The following is a 17730-nucleotide window of genomic DNA, read 5'->3' as shown; positions in this document are numbered from 1 at the left end:
TTGAGTCAAAGCAAATTTCAAGTTCTTCCAAAACATAGACATTAGAGCATCTCAAAGAAGTGGTGTCAGATGATTTAAATTTCTGCTTAGAGTCATTCTTCAAATATTAAGCTGAAGTTTTTCTGCAAAAATCCGGTCTGCAACGAATGTGGCTAAGAGTTATTTAGCCTGAATATGAAAAAATAATTCAGCTTATATTTTAGACACTCATGTCTGGATCATCTCAACTTCACTCAGACACAGTTTGTGATAGTGTCTTGATCACAAAAATATTGCATTCTGCTTAAGCAAGGATTTCTTTTTTTTTTCTTCCCCAAAAAGTAGATGAAGAAGGTTGCCTTCAGTGGTGCTCCCCTTGGGGTATGGGACTAACCAAGTCTGACCTTTGCTTAAGGACTCCCAAGGAAGCCTGTGGGTGGATACATTTAGTGTCAGAGAACATTTAAGTTGACTTGCACTTGAGAGGTCATTAAAGCTTTGCTTTGAATTCATACAATTGGTGCAAAGCTTTCTACTTGTGATCTGTAGCTGGATGGAGATACCTGTACAGCAGATACCTCTCAGCTGAGAAAAAATACTGACAAAGCCTCTTGCTTTCCAGGGATGTAGAAACAGGCTATCCTCCCCTTTGTAGTATCAATTCAAATGCTGTTGGTTGGTGGCTACAGGAGTTGCAAGATCCACAGTAATGCGGAAGGAAGAAGTACACTGCCACTATTGATTGATTTGATGTGTCTTAGTGTAATCTTGCTTAATGAAGTATAAGGAATGACAGAAAGCTAAATCAACCTCTTGTTGGTGGCTCAAAAGTCTTGAAAGTTTTACAAAGACCTTTCTTTAAGTGGCTGAAAATCTCAAGATGAGGAGCTATGACAGCAGATGGAGACCATGTCTCTGAAATTATGTGAGGTTGGCTCCACAGAAAGCACCTTTCCTTGGCTGTGTTTATCTTAGCCAGGGTATATTCCTGCCTAAAGGTGGCCTGCTTGGTTAGCTGTGGGACTGGGCATTATCTTGTCTGAGTTCAGGCAGGGTCAGTCTTTCCTTCAATTGCCCTTGTTTGTCCTCTGTCTCAAGCAAACTCCCCAGGAAGAGAGTCTCCTCGATCAGCTGTAATGGTGCTGCAGTTGTACCACTATGTAATGAATCCTTTATTTTGTCCTAACTGCACCATTTCCCCCTTCCACATTGAGTGCTGTAAAGCAGGTATATCCTCTCCTTGAATAAGTCATTTTCAGCTATAGTATTCAAACTGAAATAGCTAAATAGCAACTTTTAATGACTGTAGTAAAAAGGGATAGTAGATCAAGTCTAAGACTGATTAATAATAATTTCTACAGATTAGTAATAGTTTTTGTCTTGTTGTTGCTGAATTGGACTGTGAAGAACATTTAGAGATTGAAGAACATATATAGATTTGAAGTATTGATGATCTTATCTCATAGTCTTTCCAGCAAAACAGGACATGAAAAATGTATTCATTCATTGTGCATAAACTCCTTAGAAATGTATACATATGAACACCATACATCAGTACTTCAAGTAATACAATATCACTGCCAAGAGATAATAATCCTTACCAGACCACTGTGTGAAAAACAATTAGTATAAAATAATGCACTTATTGTACAGGGTTTTAAAAAAATAGTAACTCCTGGTACATATTGAAGCTATTATAGTAATAATTTCTTTTTATGCTTTGTTATAAGTACAAAGTAGAACATGGTCTTTTCTGTTTAAGTAACCAATACAAATAGAAGCTTATGATCAAAATTAATTTTAAGGATTAATATGCTACTTTGTTGTAGATATGAGTTCACTAATTAATATTTTCTCATTACAGATAAAACTGTGGTATGACAAGGTTGGTCACCAGTTAATAGTGACAATACTGGGAGCAAAGGATCTTCCTTCAAGGGAAGATGGGAGGCCAAGGAATCCTTATGTGAAAATTTACTTTCTTCCAGATAGAAGGTATTTTATTAACTACTTACAAGTATACAGATACAAAAAGTTACGTAACATTAAATTTTATTCTGCTGCAATGGTGTATTTATGTGAAGCATGCAGAACTTTTTCTTTAATTACTGTGTGTGTTTTCTATCACTTATATAAGAATCAGCAATTTGTCTTACTGAGTACTTATTTTTTCCTGACATGGAAATTCATTTTCCTTTCCTTAGAGGTAAAAGCTAAGTAAGCAACAATATATTTCTTGTGTAGTAGAAGAAAACATGCTAGAGGTAAAATACACTTAAATAAATCAAGCATTTAATTAGATTAAGATACTGAACTCTCTTTGATTAAACAAATTTCAATGGAAAAGCTTGTCTAATGTAACTTGTTTCAGTTCTCAAGGGTAAACAAATCTTTAGTGTAATAGAAATAATTACATTATTTGTTTTAACAGTGTGTCTAAAAATATTATTTCATAGTTAATATTTTCTTCCAGCTTCTAAGTAACAGTTCAGAAATGTTTGTCAATTGTAATGCATTTACTGTATTAGCAAAAAGACAGTATCTGCATTGTCACATTAAAAAAATCCACATAAATTAGTACCACAGCTGCATTATGCAGTAATCAGCAGGTTTAAAATTAAACATTGTTATGAGAACTCTTGTCAGTATTCTCAGTTGAAGGAGTGTGGGTGTTTCCCAGTGAAACTTGTTTCCAGCAGAAAATATTAATTCGTTCAAGCAGAATTATTCTGCAAAACACCTTGCTTTCAACAACAGCCTGGAGCCAGAGCCAGGAGTTCCATGGTAGCCTTGCTTGGAGACCTCATTGTGCTCCAATACCCCAGACCAACCTTGTAGTGGAGATCGACATTCAACCTGGGTGGATCCTTGGGGTGACCCAAAGGATTTTAGGAACTGTTTTGAGAATTCTGTTCCTTACATTGTTGCTGGAAAAAGACGTGTAACTCATTCTTGGGGCTCCTGGTTTCCCCACTGTGGAGCCCTTAGTCAGGCAAACCCTGCAGAGAGAGCCCCATGCTGCCCACAGCGCCCTGGCTGTTCCTTCACTTTGGCCAGCTGCTTCCTCCTGCTCTGCAGTTTAAGATTCACCTGCTCTAGGACTGAAAGTATGAGTGAACCAGCTGGCTCTGTTGTCTGAAATGCAGATTTTTGCTGTGCCCAGTGTTGTCTGCATACATGTTCAACTGTTGGACTGTGCCTCATGTGATTCCTATTTAGAGAAGTATGTTTTGCTTTATAAAATGCCGTTTCCAAAATAAACATATTAAAATATTCCTGTTTTTTCAGGGAACTTCTTAAAATTGGAATTGGCATGTGAACTGGAAATCACCTACTTTTAGTTTTTAACATGAAGTTATGAATTATCCTCAGTATATGTGCTGAACTTTATTTTATCATAAAGGGCTGATCCTGACACATAGTGCCCATAACACTATAATATGTATTACTGATTAAAGATTTCCCACTTTCCATGATATGCTTATTACAGTATGATGGTCTTTTGAACATTTTTAATATTTAACTGTTTTTTGCAGTGATAAAAATAAAAGAAGAACAAAAACAGTAAAGAAAACATTGGAACCTAAGTGGAATCAGACATTCATTTATTCTCCAGTTCATCGGAGAGAATTTAGAGAACGAATGTTAGAAATTACTCTTTGGGACCAAGCACGAGTTCGAGAGGAAGAAAGTGAATTTTTAGGAGAGGTATACAATTATTGGTAGTTATTACATAAATATGGTTGCTCACATATTCATGTCTATATTCAGTATTTTTTAGGAAATAATCAAGTATAGCAAAGCAAAACTGTTTTAAATTGTTGCATTTGTCCTTATTTCACTTAGTAGTAAACAAATAGTGATCTCACACTTATTACATAGTACTGATATGAGATTCTTTTTGTATTTATTCTGATTTAGTAACAGCATGCACATGATTTCTGGATTTCTTTTAGAACTGTTCATTAAAATCTATATTATCTGTTGTTGTATTTTGCCAAAATGTTGTTATGTTGCTGACAAAGTTGCTACAAGATGCTTGAATGCTGTGAAGATTGTTAGAAGGTAAAAAAAAGTTTTATGAAATATTTTTTATATATTTAGTATTTTAAAAGGCACGGAAACTTGTTTCATATTAAATGCAAGATTTATAGATAACTTCAGACAAAGTCCTTAACAATAAGACAATAATAGAATAAAATTTATGAACATACATATTTTAAATGTTCTGTTATGTAATGCTTTCCTACTTTTAACCATTTTTTCTTTTTTAGATTCTTATTGAGTTAGAGACAGCATTACTAGATGATGAACCTCACTGGTACAAGCTTCAAACGCACGATGTCTCTTCATTGCCACTTCCCCATCCCTCACCATATTTGCCACGCAGACAGCTCCATGGCGAGAGTCCCACACGGAGGTTACAAAGTAGGTTGTTAGTTTTACACACTGTGTATAGTTCATTTAAATTGCCATGTAAAGTATATTAAAATCCTGTAGATGGGAAGAATTTGTGTGTTCATTTGTAGACATTATGAATGAGGTCATGTATGATTATTGATGAGAGTCTACAAATAGTAATACTGAACACTGTGAAATACACCTTTTTTTTCTTGTGAGAGTACCTGGTTCAGATCCTGAGCTCAAGCAAATTATCTTGATCTTTTGGAATGTGCTGTTTTTATCTTGAAGCCCTATCTCCTATATTGAGTTTATAACTGAATTGTTTAACCAAAAGTGAACATGCAGTACCTTTCTCTTTAGCTCACACTTCTTAAAAATAAAGTGACCTGCATATAACATCATATGTAGCCAAATTAATACCATGGCCTGTTACCTTGTTTTGTTACTACTTTACATGGTTACATTCACAAATAGAATTTATCTTAAAATTCTGTTTTGTAGAGTTTGGTATACTTGATGCACAGCAGTTTGATGTTACCAGTAGATATTTGGAAAATGGAGTATATACAGTGTGCTAGCAAAAAATCCATACATAGGAATAAGTAAAGGGTGAAAATCTTTTCTCAATACTTCATTGTTTCTCTAGTTTAACTGCTCAGTACTTCCAGTAATTTAAGCTATCCTTCACTGAATTAACTTTGTAAAATATCAGTTGACACTGGTATAAAAACAAAACAAAGCAAAACAAAACAACAAAAACCTCAACAAACCAGAAGCTATTTATAAGAATTATTTGGGTTTTTTGAATGATTGTATGTGAGTGTGTGTGTGCATACGTTACATGCAAACTCAGAGAAACACATGCATTTGTAGCCATGCAAACAAACTTTGTTATTTCGTATGTTCTATGTGGATTCCCTATTAAATAATCACTTGTATATAAGTATCCTAAGTAGTTGACAGATTTTGTGTCTGTGCACTGGATGGTGAGAAGGATTAAAATGCTCCATATCATAATATTCTGAGTTAGAGTAACAGAGTTACAGTGCATAACCTTCAAGCTGTAAGACTATACTTTTCTACAAAAGGAGGAAAGAAATGATAGTTAACAGGTAAGGAGTTCTGTTTCAATTCAGTCCTTTTCAGTCTTCTTAAGTAAAGTTTTAAAATAATTTTTCTTCTAAATTATCAACCATCTTGTAAAACATTTTAGGAAATTTAATTTTCCATGTAAAATTACTTTTACAGACCAGTTGGATATTTCAGTATCTGTTAGTATGTGAAATTTGTGGAATTCTGGTTTTAAGGAAATATTCAGCCGTGAAAAAAAAAAACTATTTTTTTAGTATTTCCTGTCTGCGAAATAAATAACTGCCATGGAGAATGAATAAGACAGTAACTGATTTATTTCGGAAAAGATTGTAGTAATACTTGACTAAAGATCTGTTCAATTATGCTGACTCAAAATTTGATTATCAATGAGTTTTTTTTAATGCTAGTGCTGATGCTGTTACTAATACTAATAATATGCTCAACTGAAGAATCTTATACACCTGTCTGTAAATGTAGAGGGAAGGACTTATCATCACTTCTGCTTTGATGAAACAGTAAGATTTGGTGTAGAAGTCCCGTGTTTCAATGAAGATGAAAGGAGTACTTTCACAATGTGGGGTTCTAAAAACTTCAGCCAAATAAAGAGTGTTAGATATTTGCTGTGATTTCTGAAGAATTTCCATACTCCTACAATAAATTATGCTATTTGCATTTCTACTGAGACTGGGATCCCTTAAAGAAGGGTTTTCCTTAGTCTCCTGGGAATATATGCACTTCTTGAATCCTTGTGTGTTATAAATAATTTCCAGTTTAAACAGATAGTTTTCCATGTACAGCTAATAGAGCAAAAGGTCTCTTGTAATAAAAATGTCTCCTTTTTGGGGACAGGAAAGGCATACAAATGGAAGCGTAACGTCTGGTCCGAGATCTTCAATGGTAGCAGAATCCTTTTAGCAATTAAATATAAATTTCTAATTGGTGTCACACCTCTGAAATGGAAATTAAAATATTTCTTGTTGTCCAGAGAGGTGATGGAATATCCTGTTGGAGATATCCAGAACTCAGCTGGACAAGGCCATAACAATGCAATGTAAGTTGTCCAAGCCTGAAAAAGGTGTTGCACCAGGTGACTACCAGAAAGCCCTTCCCAACCTAAATGTCATCACCAGGGAACTGGTGAAGGGCAGACAGCTCATCTTATGACAGTTTGACTTCACTAATAATATATTAATAACATATAGAAGTCTGGTTCTTTTTTTTTTGAGGTTTCAGAATGCTATTAAGTTAAACTTAATATCTTAGTTTCTTGTGTCTGAAGTTCTTGATGAAACAGAAGATGTTATCCAGTGGCACCTTACAACAAGGTGAAAAAAATCTCCAGAATGAAGACCAGGCAGGTCTACAAAGTTTGTCTTTTCCAAAGCACATTTTAGAACATTGAAATCAGCAAGCTGATTTCAATTTCTGGGGCTGCAAAATCTGAGCAGTTCAGTCCTCCCACCTTTTGTTAGTTTCTGTGATGCCTCTGTGTATAGAATTAGTGAGTACAGTATGAAGTACTTTATTGCATGCCCCCCCAAATTGTTAGTGTGAGAAATAAAAAGAGATTTTGAATTACAAGATGATTTGTTGTTTGTATAAATACACATCTACACATCTAAGCTTGCTTATCTTCATGATTGCCAAGTTGCTATAAATACATATATTTGAAGACAATACTTTAATGTTATTCTCTGAAGGTATTTTAAAAGAACCACCTACACTTACCACTTACTTCTATTCTCTTTTTAATATCAAGGAACTGTAGTGTTCTTGATGAATAGCAGACTGCCAGCCCTGAAGACTGTTCTCCTATATTTTCAGACAGCCAGTAGCAAAGTGCAGGCTTCCTCCATATGCCATTTTCTTAGGAACCAGCTTTCAGAGAAAATAGCTTAGTTTCTACATATATTTGTCTCTCAATATCATTGAATGGGCATTACGTTGTGGTATAGACTGATCTAAGCCACCTGGCCACCTTCTCTTGCCCAGTCCTCCGATCCATACAATCCCTTAACTTCCTAGTGATGAAGGATCATTACCATGCTTTTTCCTTTGTATTTTTTGAAAGACATCTACTTAGGAACTGGAACTAATATAGAACATAGGATTATTACTTACTAGGTCTTTCAGATAATTACATTTCAGATTTTCATAAACTGACTGATTTTTATCCAGTGAGTGTGTTCTAAACTTACGTGAAATGTGAGGTAATGACTAGGTCTATTTTACTTATCATGCCAAACTTTTGAAGAAAATTTTTTAAATGGCTTCATTTCCTTTAACATTTGACGTAAAACCAGCCATACATTAAGAATCTCAGACAACATTAACTAGAATTACAGACAAACTGAAGTTCTTTTTATATTGCCTCTGAAAAGAGATTATAAACAGAAAATTAAAGATTATTTTTAAAAATATTTGGGCATTCCTGTTTTATGTTAGGCCACTGTATTATTGTTCCATCTCACATTAGGTAAGAGGCTTACTACAGATTACACTGAAAATTGAACATGGTTTGAATGTTGTGTTTATAGCTGTTAGGATCAATGGGATGGAAGTTAACGTTGGTATTACTATTCATTGAAGAACTGAAACAGAAATCAAGCAGGGGTTATACCATGGGACTGCAAATAAAAAATGGCTTCCTCTCTGTGCAGCCCAGAATAGAGTGATAACAGACACTAAATTGGATCTGAGACATTCTTATTTAGTCTTTTACAGTTACGTTCAAGTATTATGTGCATTTGTGCAGTGTGAGCTGGTCCTGTTCAGTTGATAAAGAATACTGGGTTATTGTGTATTTGAAGAACAATAATTTTTTTAGTTCTATACTGACTCTGAATTTTTTTGGAGCAGAGTTTGTTTTACTTCAAGTGTTTTAAGAATTTCCCAAGTAACTGACGTTACTTTTCCAAGTCAGATTTTTAAAAAACCAAGCTGTCTGAATCATTAATCTGTAGACCAGAGAGTGGGTGTACAGTGTACACAACAGTGTACACAATAGTGTACACAACACAAGGGAAGAAATCTGAAAATAATAGTAAACCCAAACATTTTCAGGTCTCTAGTTACAGCACAGGTATGTACAACAGTGTAAGGAGAGCTTTTAATGGCCATGAGAATGCAAGAAAGTGAAGTTTTATATTTTAAGCATCCTCGATAACAGAAAAGTAGTAAATATTTGTGAGATAATCTCTGCTGAAAGCTAGGTCTAAAAGATTTTAGAAACGATGATGTTTGTAATCAACAAACAGAAGTCCAAAATAGTGGGTCATATTGTATTTTTACAACACCTGAATGCCAGAAGCATCAATCAGGATCAGCTTTGCACGCTTTGCTGAGTCAGACTATATTTTCTGGGGAAATCCTGAGACTTTAACATGCTGAAAATTATTACATCCAACTAGAAAAAGCAAATTGATAAACTGAACTAAAGGACCCCATGGCTTATTAATTTTTCAGTAACATTTTCAGATGGATTTGTCATTGCTGGGTGCTTAGGGATTTTCCTGAAATTCTGTGTCTTTACTGTCAAATTACAGATGAGTTGAATGTTATAGCTGTTAATTCAAGTCCTCTCTTCCATTATTTAAAACTTAAAATTTTCAAGTCTATGTTGTAGGACATTAAGAGATACACTTGGTAGTACCAAAATCATTAACATTTAATAATAATTAATTACAATGTATCTGAAACTTTAGCCTGTGAAATCTGAGCCCCTGCATTTCAGCCCTCAGTCATCCAATGAAAACTGTTGATTTCCTGGGAGCTCTGTAGAGTCTCATTTTACTGCAGAATCAGGATCTCACTGTCTCAGCAAATTCCTTTTAGTTTATCGTGAATATGGTAAGTCAGTACAATAATTTTAACTCAATGTCACTGAAACTTACTTGAGGGAATTATAATAATGCTGTTCACTAGTAGGCAAGTGAGTTATACTTAATGGAAACATGCATCAGTGACTTTTTTCAGATTATAATATGGAGCATTTTATGGTCAGTGGCACAGCCTATGAATGATTAATATATTGTGAGACTTTTACCCTAGAGAGCAAAAACAGCACTTATTTTTCTCTTTCATTCTTCTTAATTTTTCTCTTTCTTATATGGAGCACAGGCTTTGGGCATGTTATCTTTGTTTGCATACATTGATGTTTTGTTCATAGAATATGGATATATATACACCAGTATTTATTATACATCTATGATTTATTTATTGTATTTATTGTACATCTATGATTTATTAAATACTTTAATTAAAAGGTATTTAACATGATACAGGGGTGTCTCAAAAAGGCCTTAAACTATCAAAATACTTTTATTGTTCCTAATAAAAGAAAATTATTTGAGATATTAATTCTGTGCTGTTTGAAAATTTTAAAATAAACTTTATTAAATTGTAGTTAAACTACAGAAATACTTAAAATTCTGTTGTGAAGCAGTTGAAGGGAATTTGACTATTTATAATGCTGTCGCTATGGTGACTTCATAGAATGATGTTATTAAACTACTCTTTGCCATGTAATGATGACAGAAAAGCAAGGTTCTTAGAAATAACTCATTGGATAGGGTAAAGTAACTTTTCTGGCAGTCAATAAATAGCAAGTCAGGTGACCTTTAAGAAGATTCTAAAAGATATAGGTCCATACAATAGCTTACTTTCTGGCTAAAGGTAGTGTGTATTTATTTATTTAAATTGTTGAATCATAATAAACTGTCATGTAAGAGTGTGATGGTTCTGGTAAAGATTTCAGATGGGTTTAATACTATTCTTACATTTTCTTTCTGTTTTGCAACCATACAGAAACAAACATGGCCTCCTTAGTTGTCACTCCCTTTATAATCTCAGTATTTTTATATTCTTGTGCTCTAACAAGAACTCGTACCATTTTACAGAAATTTTCCAGAAATTAAATTCAGAAAGTCCTTAATTTTTAATAATATAATTAATTTCTAGACTGTTTTAATTTTTTTTTTATGGTACTCTTAAGCCTTTGGTGACTTTCTGATGCTGGAGTAAACTAGAAAAATTCCCTATAGTCCATTTTTTGTAATTTTGTAGCCAAAGAGGGATCAGTTTTTAATGAAATTCATAACTGGAAGACATTAGTACCAGAGAACACAAATATTAGAGAAGTTATACACTAAAGCTCACATCTAAAAGGTTGCAAATGATGCTGAACCTCCCCTCCCCACCTCCTGCCTTTATTCGCTTTGTAATTATATAGCTTAACAGAATTCTAGAACTGGACCCTAAAAATGAATTATGTTTATCGAGAAACCCAATTTGAAAATATAGAGAGTTAGAAATTGTAAGTAGTAGATGGTTTAGTGATATGGTCTACATATTAAAATACTTAGTAACTGGATGTCAGAAAAAGTGTGACCTGCCAGAAGGGAACTATTCATCCAATGAATTCTTAACAGCACTAGTTGGCAAGTAATCAAAATTTTTGTTTTTCCTTTGACACTGTCATATCTTGTTATCTGAGGTGCATCATTTACTCATGGACTGTCACTCTTTAATATTCAAGTTGATGTCTGTGAGCTGTTCAGCTATAAGGAATAAAAACATTCATAATGTCTTATTAATGGTAGGATAGTATTCATGTTATCCTGACTTCCTGGCTTCTTCGTATTGCTTTATGGAAGTCACATTTACAAAATCTGCAAATGCAAAGTAACATTTCACATTTCCGTAGTTATCCAAAAGTTTGCCTACTGTTATATTGTCAAGTTAAAAAAAAAACTGGTATGGTTTTATGGAAAGCTAAAACACATAAACCAGGCAGATTTAAGGAATGCAAACAATAAAACAGATATTGCAAGTATTTAATTATTGTGCTCACATCAGGACTCTTAAATTCTCTGGTAACAATGATATGTAGATAAGGTATTCATGTATGTACATATTTACCTAATCAGTCAGGACCTAACTGGAGACAGAAGATCGACTGGAACATCACTTCTGAGTCTGTTAAATTTAAAGCAGGATTCATCTCTGCATTTCAGGAACGTTCTGCTAAAAACTTCCTGCCAGCAGCAGTGCGCAGCAACTTTAAGAGTAGCTGCTCATATTGCATGCTTAGTTGAATATACATTTTGCAAGCTAAACACTTGCTTATAGTAAATGTGCAGTTGTATTTCAGAATTGGAAATGGCTGTAATAGCTCTACTAGTCCTCTGTGACTACTAAATACAAAAGTTGATCCAGAAGTGACTGGAATTTTTGTGGTTTAATTTCTCCTAGCTGCTTCAGTTTTATTGTTTTGAATGAATGTGGCCTACAATTACAAATTCTTCAGTCTCCAGAAGCAATTTCAATGAAGTTTAAGGTTCTAACCACCCCTGTTACATGTATTGATTCATCTATTTTTTCCTGACACTACTTCATTTCAATATTTGTTTTCCAGACAGAGGCTTATATTCATATGATTCAGGTAAATTTTCAGCATGCCAGGAATGCTTAGTGCTTCCATATACATGCGGAATTTAATTCAATATTTTATTGGTGTGCTTTTGCTATGTATTGTGCAGTGCTAAATTGCTTAAATGTTCCTTGGCTTTTGTTGTCTGCTTTTCAGTCATAGGTCTTTTGTTGGCTTTCATTCTCTGTTCTCAACATCTCAGTATTGATATTGGAGCAGTATTATAACACTATACTTGCTTTGCCTGCCTTTTTTTTAGGTAGAGCTTTGGTAGGTAAACTGTAGTGAGCTTTATTAACTATACTAGGAAAATGCAATTTGCTTAAGCTATGTTACAAGGAACATTGTTGTATTACAGCTTTTTGAGAAGCAGTGTAAGTATTTTTTAAATACAGAAATGGGGTAAGTGAAGTCCTGGCCAAATCAGTAGTTATACTGATACATATTTTTACAGTTTCATATTGATTTAAATCCCCAGTTACAAATCCAGTTGCTATTTCTAAGCAGTTTGCGCTAATTAAATATAGATAAATTCATAATGCACAATTTTTACAAGCTTAAATTTTGTAGTGCATTTCATGAGGGACTTTTTGCAGTTCTTCCAGTTTTAATTATGGGGCTTCCTTCTTCCAGTTTTAATTATTGGTTCATCTAATTATCTTTCAGTTATGTTTAAAAAATGAAATGCATATTGTTAAGAAAATGGATTCAATACCATGGTGGAAAGAAACAAAAACACCACAGGATGTTTCTTGAGAGTACTACTAATAAAGCCCAGTTTTCATTTCATCTACCTTTAGTCTATCATATTTCTTCTATTCCATTCTCTCCTGAAATAATCTCACATTAATCTCATGTTTTATGATATCTTCACATAGGAAAGGACCATGTTTGCTGTGGTGACTATGGATTTGTGCACGTAGGGATTAGCCACAAATTTTGGCTTGATAATGTTTCTTTTTCATTAAGGAGTTGTGATTTATATCTCTCTCTTCTATCCAGCAATAATTTTCAAAGATCTGTAGGAATTTAATTATATTTTGTATTTATAACCCTCTGTCAATGTAGATGAAATTGCTCAAAAACTTAAAAAAAACACTATTATGTGCAGGAGGATAAAGTGACAGATTGACATAGCGACAGTGGGACTGCATGATAAATTAGCTCACACTAAGAACCCTTGGGCACAGACTGGATGAATTTGAGAGACCAAATTCTTAAGACAGTTGTTGTGAGACTGATTTTAGGGTTACTTATGTGTCAGCTTTGAAGACAGAACAATTACTGGCAACGCTGAGTTACTTTAAGTGGTTGTGAAGGCCTTCTGTGAGCTTCAGGGAGGGAGCTCATAAGCATGCTTCACTGCCCTTTGTTCCCCCAAGGAGCCCACAAAACCCTGTAAAAGATTCTTGCATTTAAGAGGCAGGATGCTGAGGAGCTTGGTCTACTTTCTTTTTTCTTTTTAGTTGTTTTTTTTTTTTACCCCCACAAGGAAAACAGAGAATTCCTGAGCCATAAATCTGGCACTTCCTTCTGTATTTAAGGTGATTCATCCTAGTCAGTCCTGATAACTATATTGCTTGGTTGGTCATATAGGCTTTAGTAGAGTTTTGAACGTCACATGTTGGTCTTTTCTTGAGGCCTATATCAGAAATATCAATGGGCAGTACATGAAGCACAGAAGGTGAGGCACAACGCTGTGCCAACTTCAATTGTCATGTAGAAGTCAGATCTTTCAGAACTCTCCACAGATTTAGGTTGCCTTGCAAGGAAATAATTATGATTGTATATTTTCTCATTCAATTGGAAAAGTGCCAGTTATTTAGAATGATGTTATGGAGAGAAATATGATTCTGTAAAAGTGGAATAGAATAGAATAGAATAGAATAGAATAGAATAGAATAGAATAGAATAGAATAGAATAGAATAGAATAGAATAGAATAGAATAGAATAGAATAGAATATTTCAGTTGGAAAGGACCTACAATGATCATCTAGACCAACTGCCACTTCAGAGCTCACCAAAAGTTAAAGCATGTTATGAAGTGCATTGTCCAAATGCCTCCTAAACAGACAGGCAGGGGACATCCAAAGAAGATTCTCCAAAGATTTCTTCAGTGATTTCCATATTATTTTTATTCAGAAGTTGTTAGAGCCTTCCATGGCCACCAACACTGCAGCCCGTAAAAAGTTAACAAAAAAAAAGTATTTGATTCATAAAATTGAATAAAACACCTCATTTTTTCCATTAGTGCTAGCCATGAAGATGAAAAATTGAAAGGTTTTTACACTAAGAAACTACCATATTTAAAATTTTTTCTACCTAATAGAAAGCAAAAATGCAAATAAGAAAATCAATAAAACAGTAAAAATTTAAATAGAAAATACTTTTTAAATGGAAAGCGAAAATAATGGGTCTAATAGCTTTTAGGTTTTTCCCCAGCCCTGCAATGAAATCTACAGTGCAAGTGCCATAAAGTTCCAGCGCTGCTGTGTACATGCTCTTGCAGAGCTGTCGTGCTGGGTGAGATGGTACCTTGTGCAGCCGTGGTAGGGAAGGAGTAGGAAGTGGCAGGAGGGAAGGAGGATGCTGAAGGTTATCAAGTCCTGATAGGGAGGTTCTCCACTGTCCCCAGTGTAAACTGTCCTTGAAAAACAGTTTTATTGATAGTTGAAAGCTATTAAACCAAAACCTGCTGAAATGAATGAGAATATATCTTTTCATTTCACCGGGGTTGGGGTTATGCTGAATTAAAGCTTTTTTTTAATGTGGTTTACACCAGCTAATTGTACAGCATGAGATCTATTTTGCCTTCAGTCTGTAACCGTAATAACTGCTAATCCAAGTGGAAAGCATTCAAAAGTCAGTATTTACCATTTGTAACCACCCAGTTAGCAGACAAAATGGTAATAATATCCTTAAGAATGTTTCATTAATAAGCTATATTGCAATGCAATGGCAGTGAGACTTAATTAATCCCATTCCTCATGTCTAAAATCCATCAAATAAAAGTTAAATATATGCAAACCATTGGCACCAATGCATTTATTTGACACACCCGGTATCCCAGGTGTTACATGCTTGAACTTTTTACTGAATTTTGCATGTTAGAATGGATTGTTGCTCTCTAAATTAGTACCATATTTTATAATGTATTTGTCAAACACTTTAAGATACCCATCACAATACTAAATAACAGTTTCACTAGCAATAGTCCTTTGCAGTAATTTGTGAGAGGCTTCATTGTCACCTTTCCCAGGTAAACTATGAATTATTCTTTCTATTTGATGATAAGTAGTTCAAATTACTTAGATAATGAAGTGGTATTCTGAAAAGACACGACTAAGCTGGGACTGAAACTTAAATCTTCAAATTTTCGTTGTCAATAGGTTAGAAAGAAAATTACCATCTGAAATTAATATACAGCAGATGAAATTACTCTTGCAAAAATTATAAGAAATATTAAACTAAGCTGCCAGCAATTATACTGGTATTTCCAATACTCTGTTCAATACATGATTTTGACCTGTGCAATTTCTAGTATGTTCCATTTCTGAAGTTAATGGAAGACATTTAAAATAAAGAAATAAATATAATCTGATTCCAGGCAGTGTTTCTTGACATTATATATTTAGTTGACATGCTTTACGTCCTCCATCCTTCCTGAAAACATTGTTTTCCAAAAATAAAACCATTTTATTAATTATCGTTTAAATTACTTTTGATTTCTTAAGCAGTATTTAAATTTACATTTATAAGCGAATGTGAAATATTACTAAAAGATTATTATTATTATTTTTTCAGTTGGTTTACATCTGTTAGTTGTTAGATTTGGCTCAAGATAGCCTCTGCCAGAGGAGATAGAATAGATGATCTGATCTGAACAAGCTTCATATCTCATCATAGAGAAAAAAGGTTTTGTATTTAAGGGATGACAGCTATTACTAGAGACTTTCCTCTTTGCAGTAGCAAAGGCAGTTGGAGAAAGCCCTGAAATCTGTTTCTTCCCTTGACGCTACTCCTTCTGTACTCCCATCCTTTGGGCAGGTCTCTGTCCTGGCCCATTCACTTTCCTTATGCCCAGGCTCTGCCCTGCAGCTTGGGTGGGAGTGAAGGCAGGGGCCTGTATATAAAAAAAGGGTCTCTAGATCCTGGAAGGTGTATCGGAGTTGAGATATTAGGAGATTCTGGAAAAGGTGGATGCAGTTTGAGGGGCTAGAGACTCCTGTCTTTTATACCTGTAGTTAGAGACTCCTGTCTTTTATACCTGTAGTCCACTGAAGCTTCTTAGTCTCTCTCTTTTCTGCCATATGTATCCCATGACTACTACAACATATAATTCTTGCTATGCAAATGGGAAGTCTAGAGCCCACTGTGACAACAGCTGGCTATTTTTATCCTCAACGATGAAAATCTTTTCTCCATAATACAATATTCTAAAAATATGTTAAAGCAGATGTACTTAGCTGTAAATATAAACATAAATAAAGAGCAACGGCAGTTGTAATTAGATTCATTCATAAGGATGAATTGGATGATAAGTAAATGACATTCATTCAAATCATAGTTGATGCAGCCCTCTTACGTCTTTCGTGATACAAGCCTTTACAAGCATCCGTGTGATGAGCATCAGCAAACTGTTCAGTGGCCCCTCTCTCCCCATCCCACAGTCTTCTCTGATAGCGCCTGAGTGATGTTATTGGCGTCTCTGCACAGCAGCCACAGTCCCACTGCCAGAGCAGCACCAGGCTTATCAGAGGCCGTACTTGCACTGCTCTGCACTCCCATCAGGGCTTCTGCCTTTTAGGTCCCAGACAAATCCCAGCCAAACTAGTAGGTCTCTCTTGCTTAGTGTTTGCTGACAAATATTGTCCTTCTTACTTAATGGCCTGCTTTTGAATTGGTGGCTAAGGAGCATGGAGACCAATCCTCCTTGCTTGCTGGCATATGTATCACCAGGCCAGTAAAAGGGTCTGCTGAAAATGGCAGCAGGAACAGCATCACAGGCAGAATGGATATTCTTTGGGAGGAAGAGAGTTTTTCATGGGGTCTTTGTGGTACTATAATTAAAATAATCAGGTTGAATATTGTCCTTGTCAGACTTAATTGCTTTTAGAAATCCTGATTCTCAGAAAGTCCATTAAGAGACTGAAAAGTTTCCTTAGCTCCTGCCCTCATCTTATAGGCTTTCCCAAGTGCTATTTGTGATCGCTTGCTTGCTGTTTCTTATTGTAGAGAAAGACTTTATTTGTTTTTTCTTGAACTCAAAGACACCTTTTACCCTATTGTAGCATGGCTATTTCTAAACTTTTATAATAAATTGAACCTACCTGAATTCTACTATGCAAAAATTACAGGGCATAGGAGACTAAAGCATGTCTTTCCTTGTACTAATTTTAAGTTCCTATTTGTGAGCAAAAAATTCTCAAGCTTTACTGCAACTAAATAACAATACTTAACATTGCTCTACTGAAATTGCATAATGTAATGGCAGGCTAGATTGTGTTTTCTAAGAAGTAACACATATCACACTTATACCATTTTCTAGTTGAATAATTTTTAGCAGAGTAATTTTTATCCCAAAAGAAGTAGTCTGCAGTCTAGTTTATAAATTCATACAGCCACATCTTGATTCCTGCAATCACTTCTGACTTCTCATAAAAACCACAGAACTAGAAAACATACAAACAAATGCAGCAGGAACAATCAGAACTATGGAATGGTTTGCATGTGCAAAGGAACTAAATGATATTTCAGCTAAAAAAAAGAGGTGGCTATGGGAGAATACAGAATGCTCATTCAAGTTTCTCAGAATACAAAAGCT

General features: G+C 34.6%; 1 protein-coding gene across 29 annotated transcripts in view; it reads left to right on the top strand.

The window, feature by feature from the left end:
* Nucleotides 1-17730, top strand: part of RIMS2 (regulating synaptic membrane exocytosis 2) — a gene marked incomplete at its 5' end in the record, with an annotated part of 471635 nt that overhangs the window by 272095 nt on the left and 181810 nt on the right. For 22 of the 29 annotated variants that reach the window (XM_082045213.1, XM_082045206.1, XM_082045215.1 and 19 more), the window contains 3 exons: nucleotides 1844-1974; nucleotides 3516-3687; nucleotides 4254-4407. In XM_082045213.1, coding sequence (XP_081901339.1) covers nucleotides 1844-1974; nucleotides 3516-3687; nucleotides 4254-4407 — 457 coding nt within the window. Of the gene's footprint in view, nucleotides 1-1843; nucleotides 1975-3515; nucleotides 3688-4253; nucleotides 4408-11890; nucleotides 11918-17730 lie in introns of all 29 variants that reach the window. The other 7 variants (XM_082045230.1, XM_082045232.1, XM_082045216.1 and 4 more) reach the window with 1 other exon arrangement.

This window comes from Streptopelia decaocto (assembly GCF_964273445.1).
Source record: "Streptopelia decaocto genome assembly, chromosome: 2".
NCBI lineage: Eukaryota > Metazoa > Chordata > Aves > Columbiformes > Columbidae > Streptopelia > Streptopelia decaocto.
The sequence above is the reverse complement of the archived record's forward strand: the minus strand, read 5'-3'. Positions and strand labels throughout refer to the sequence as shown.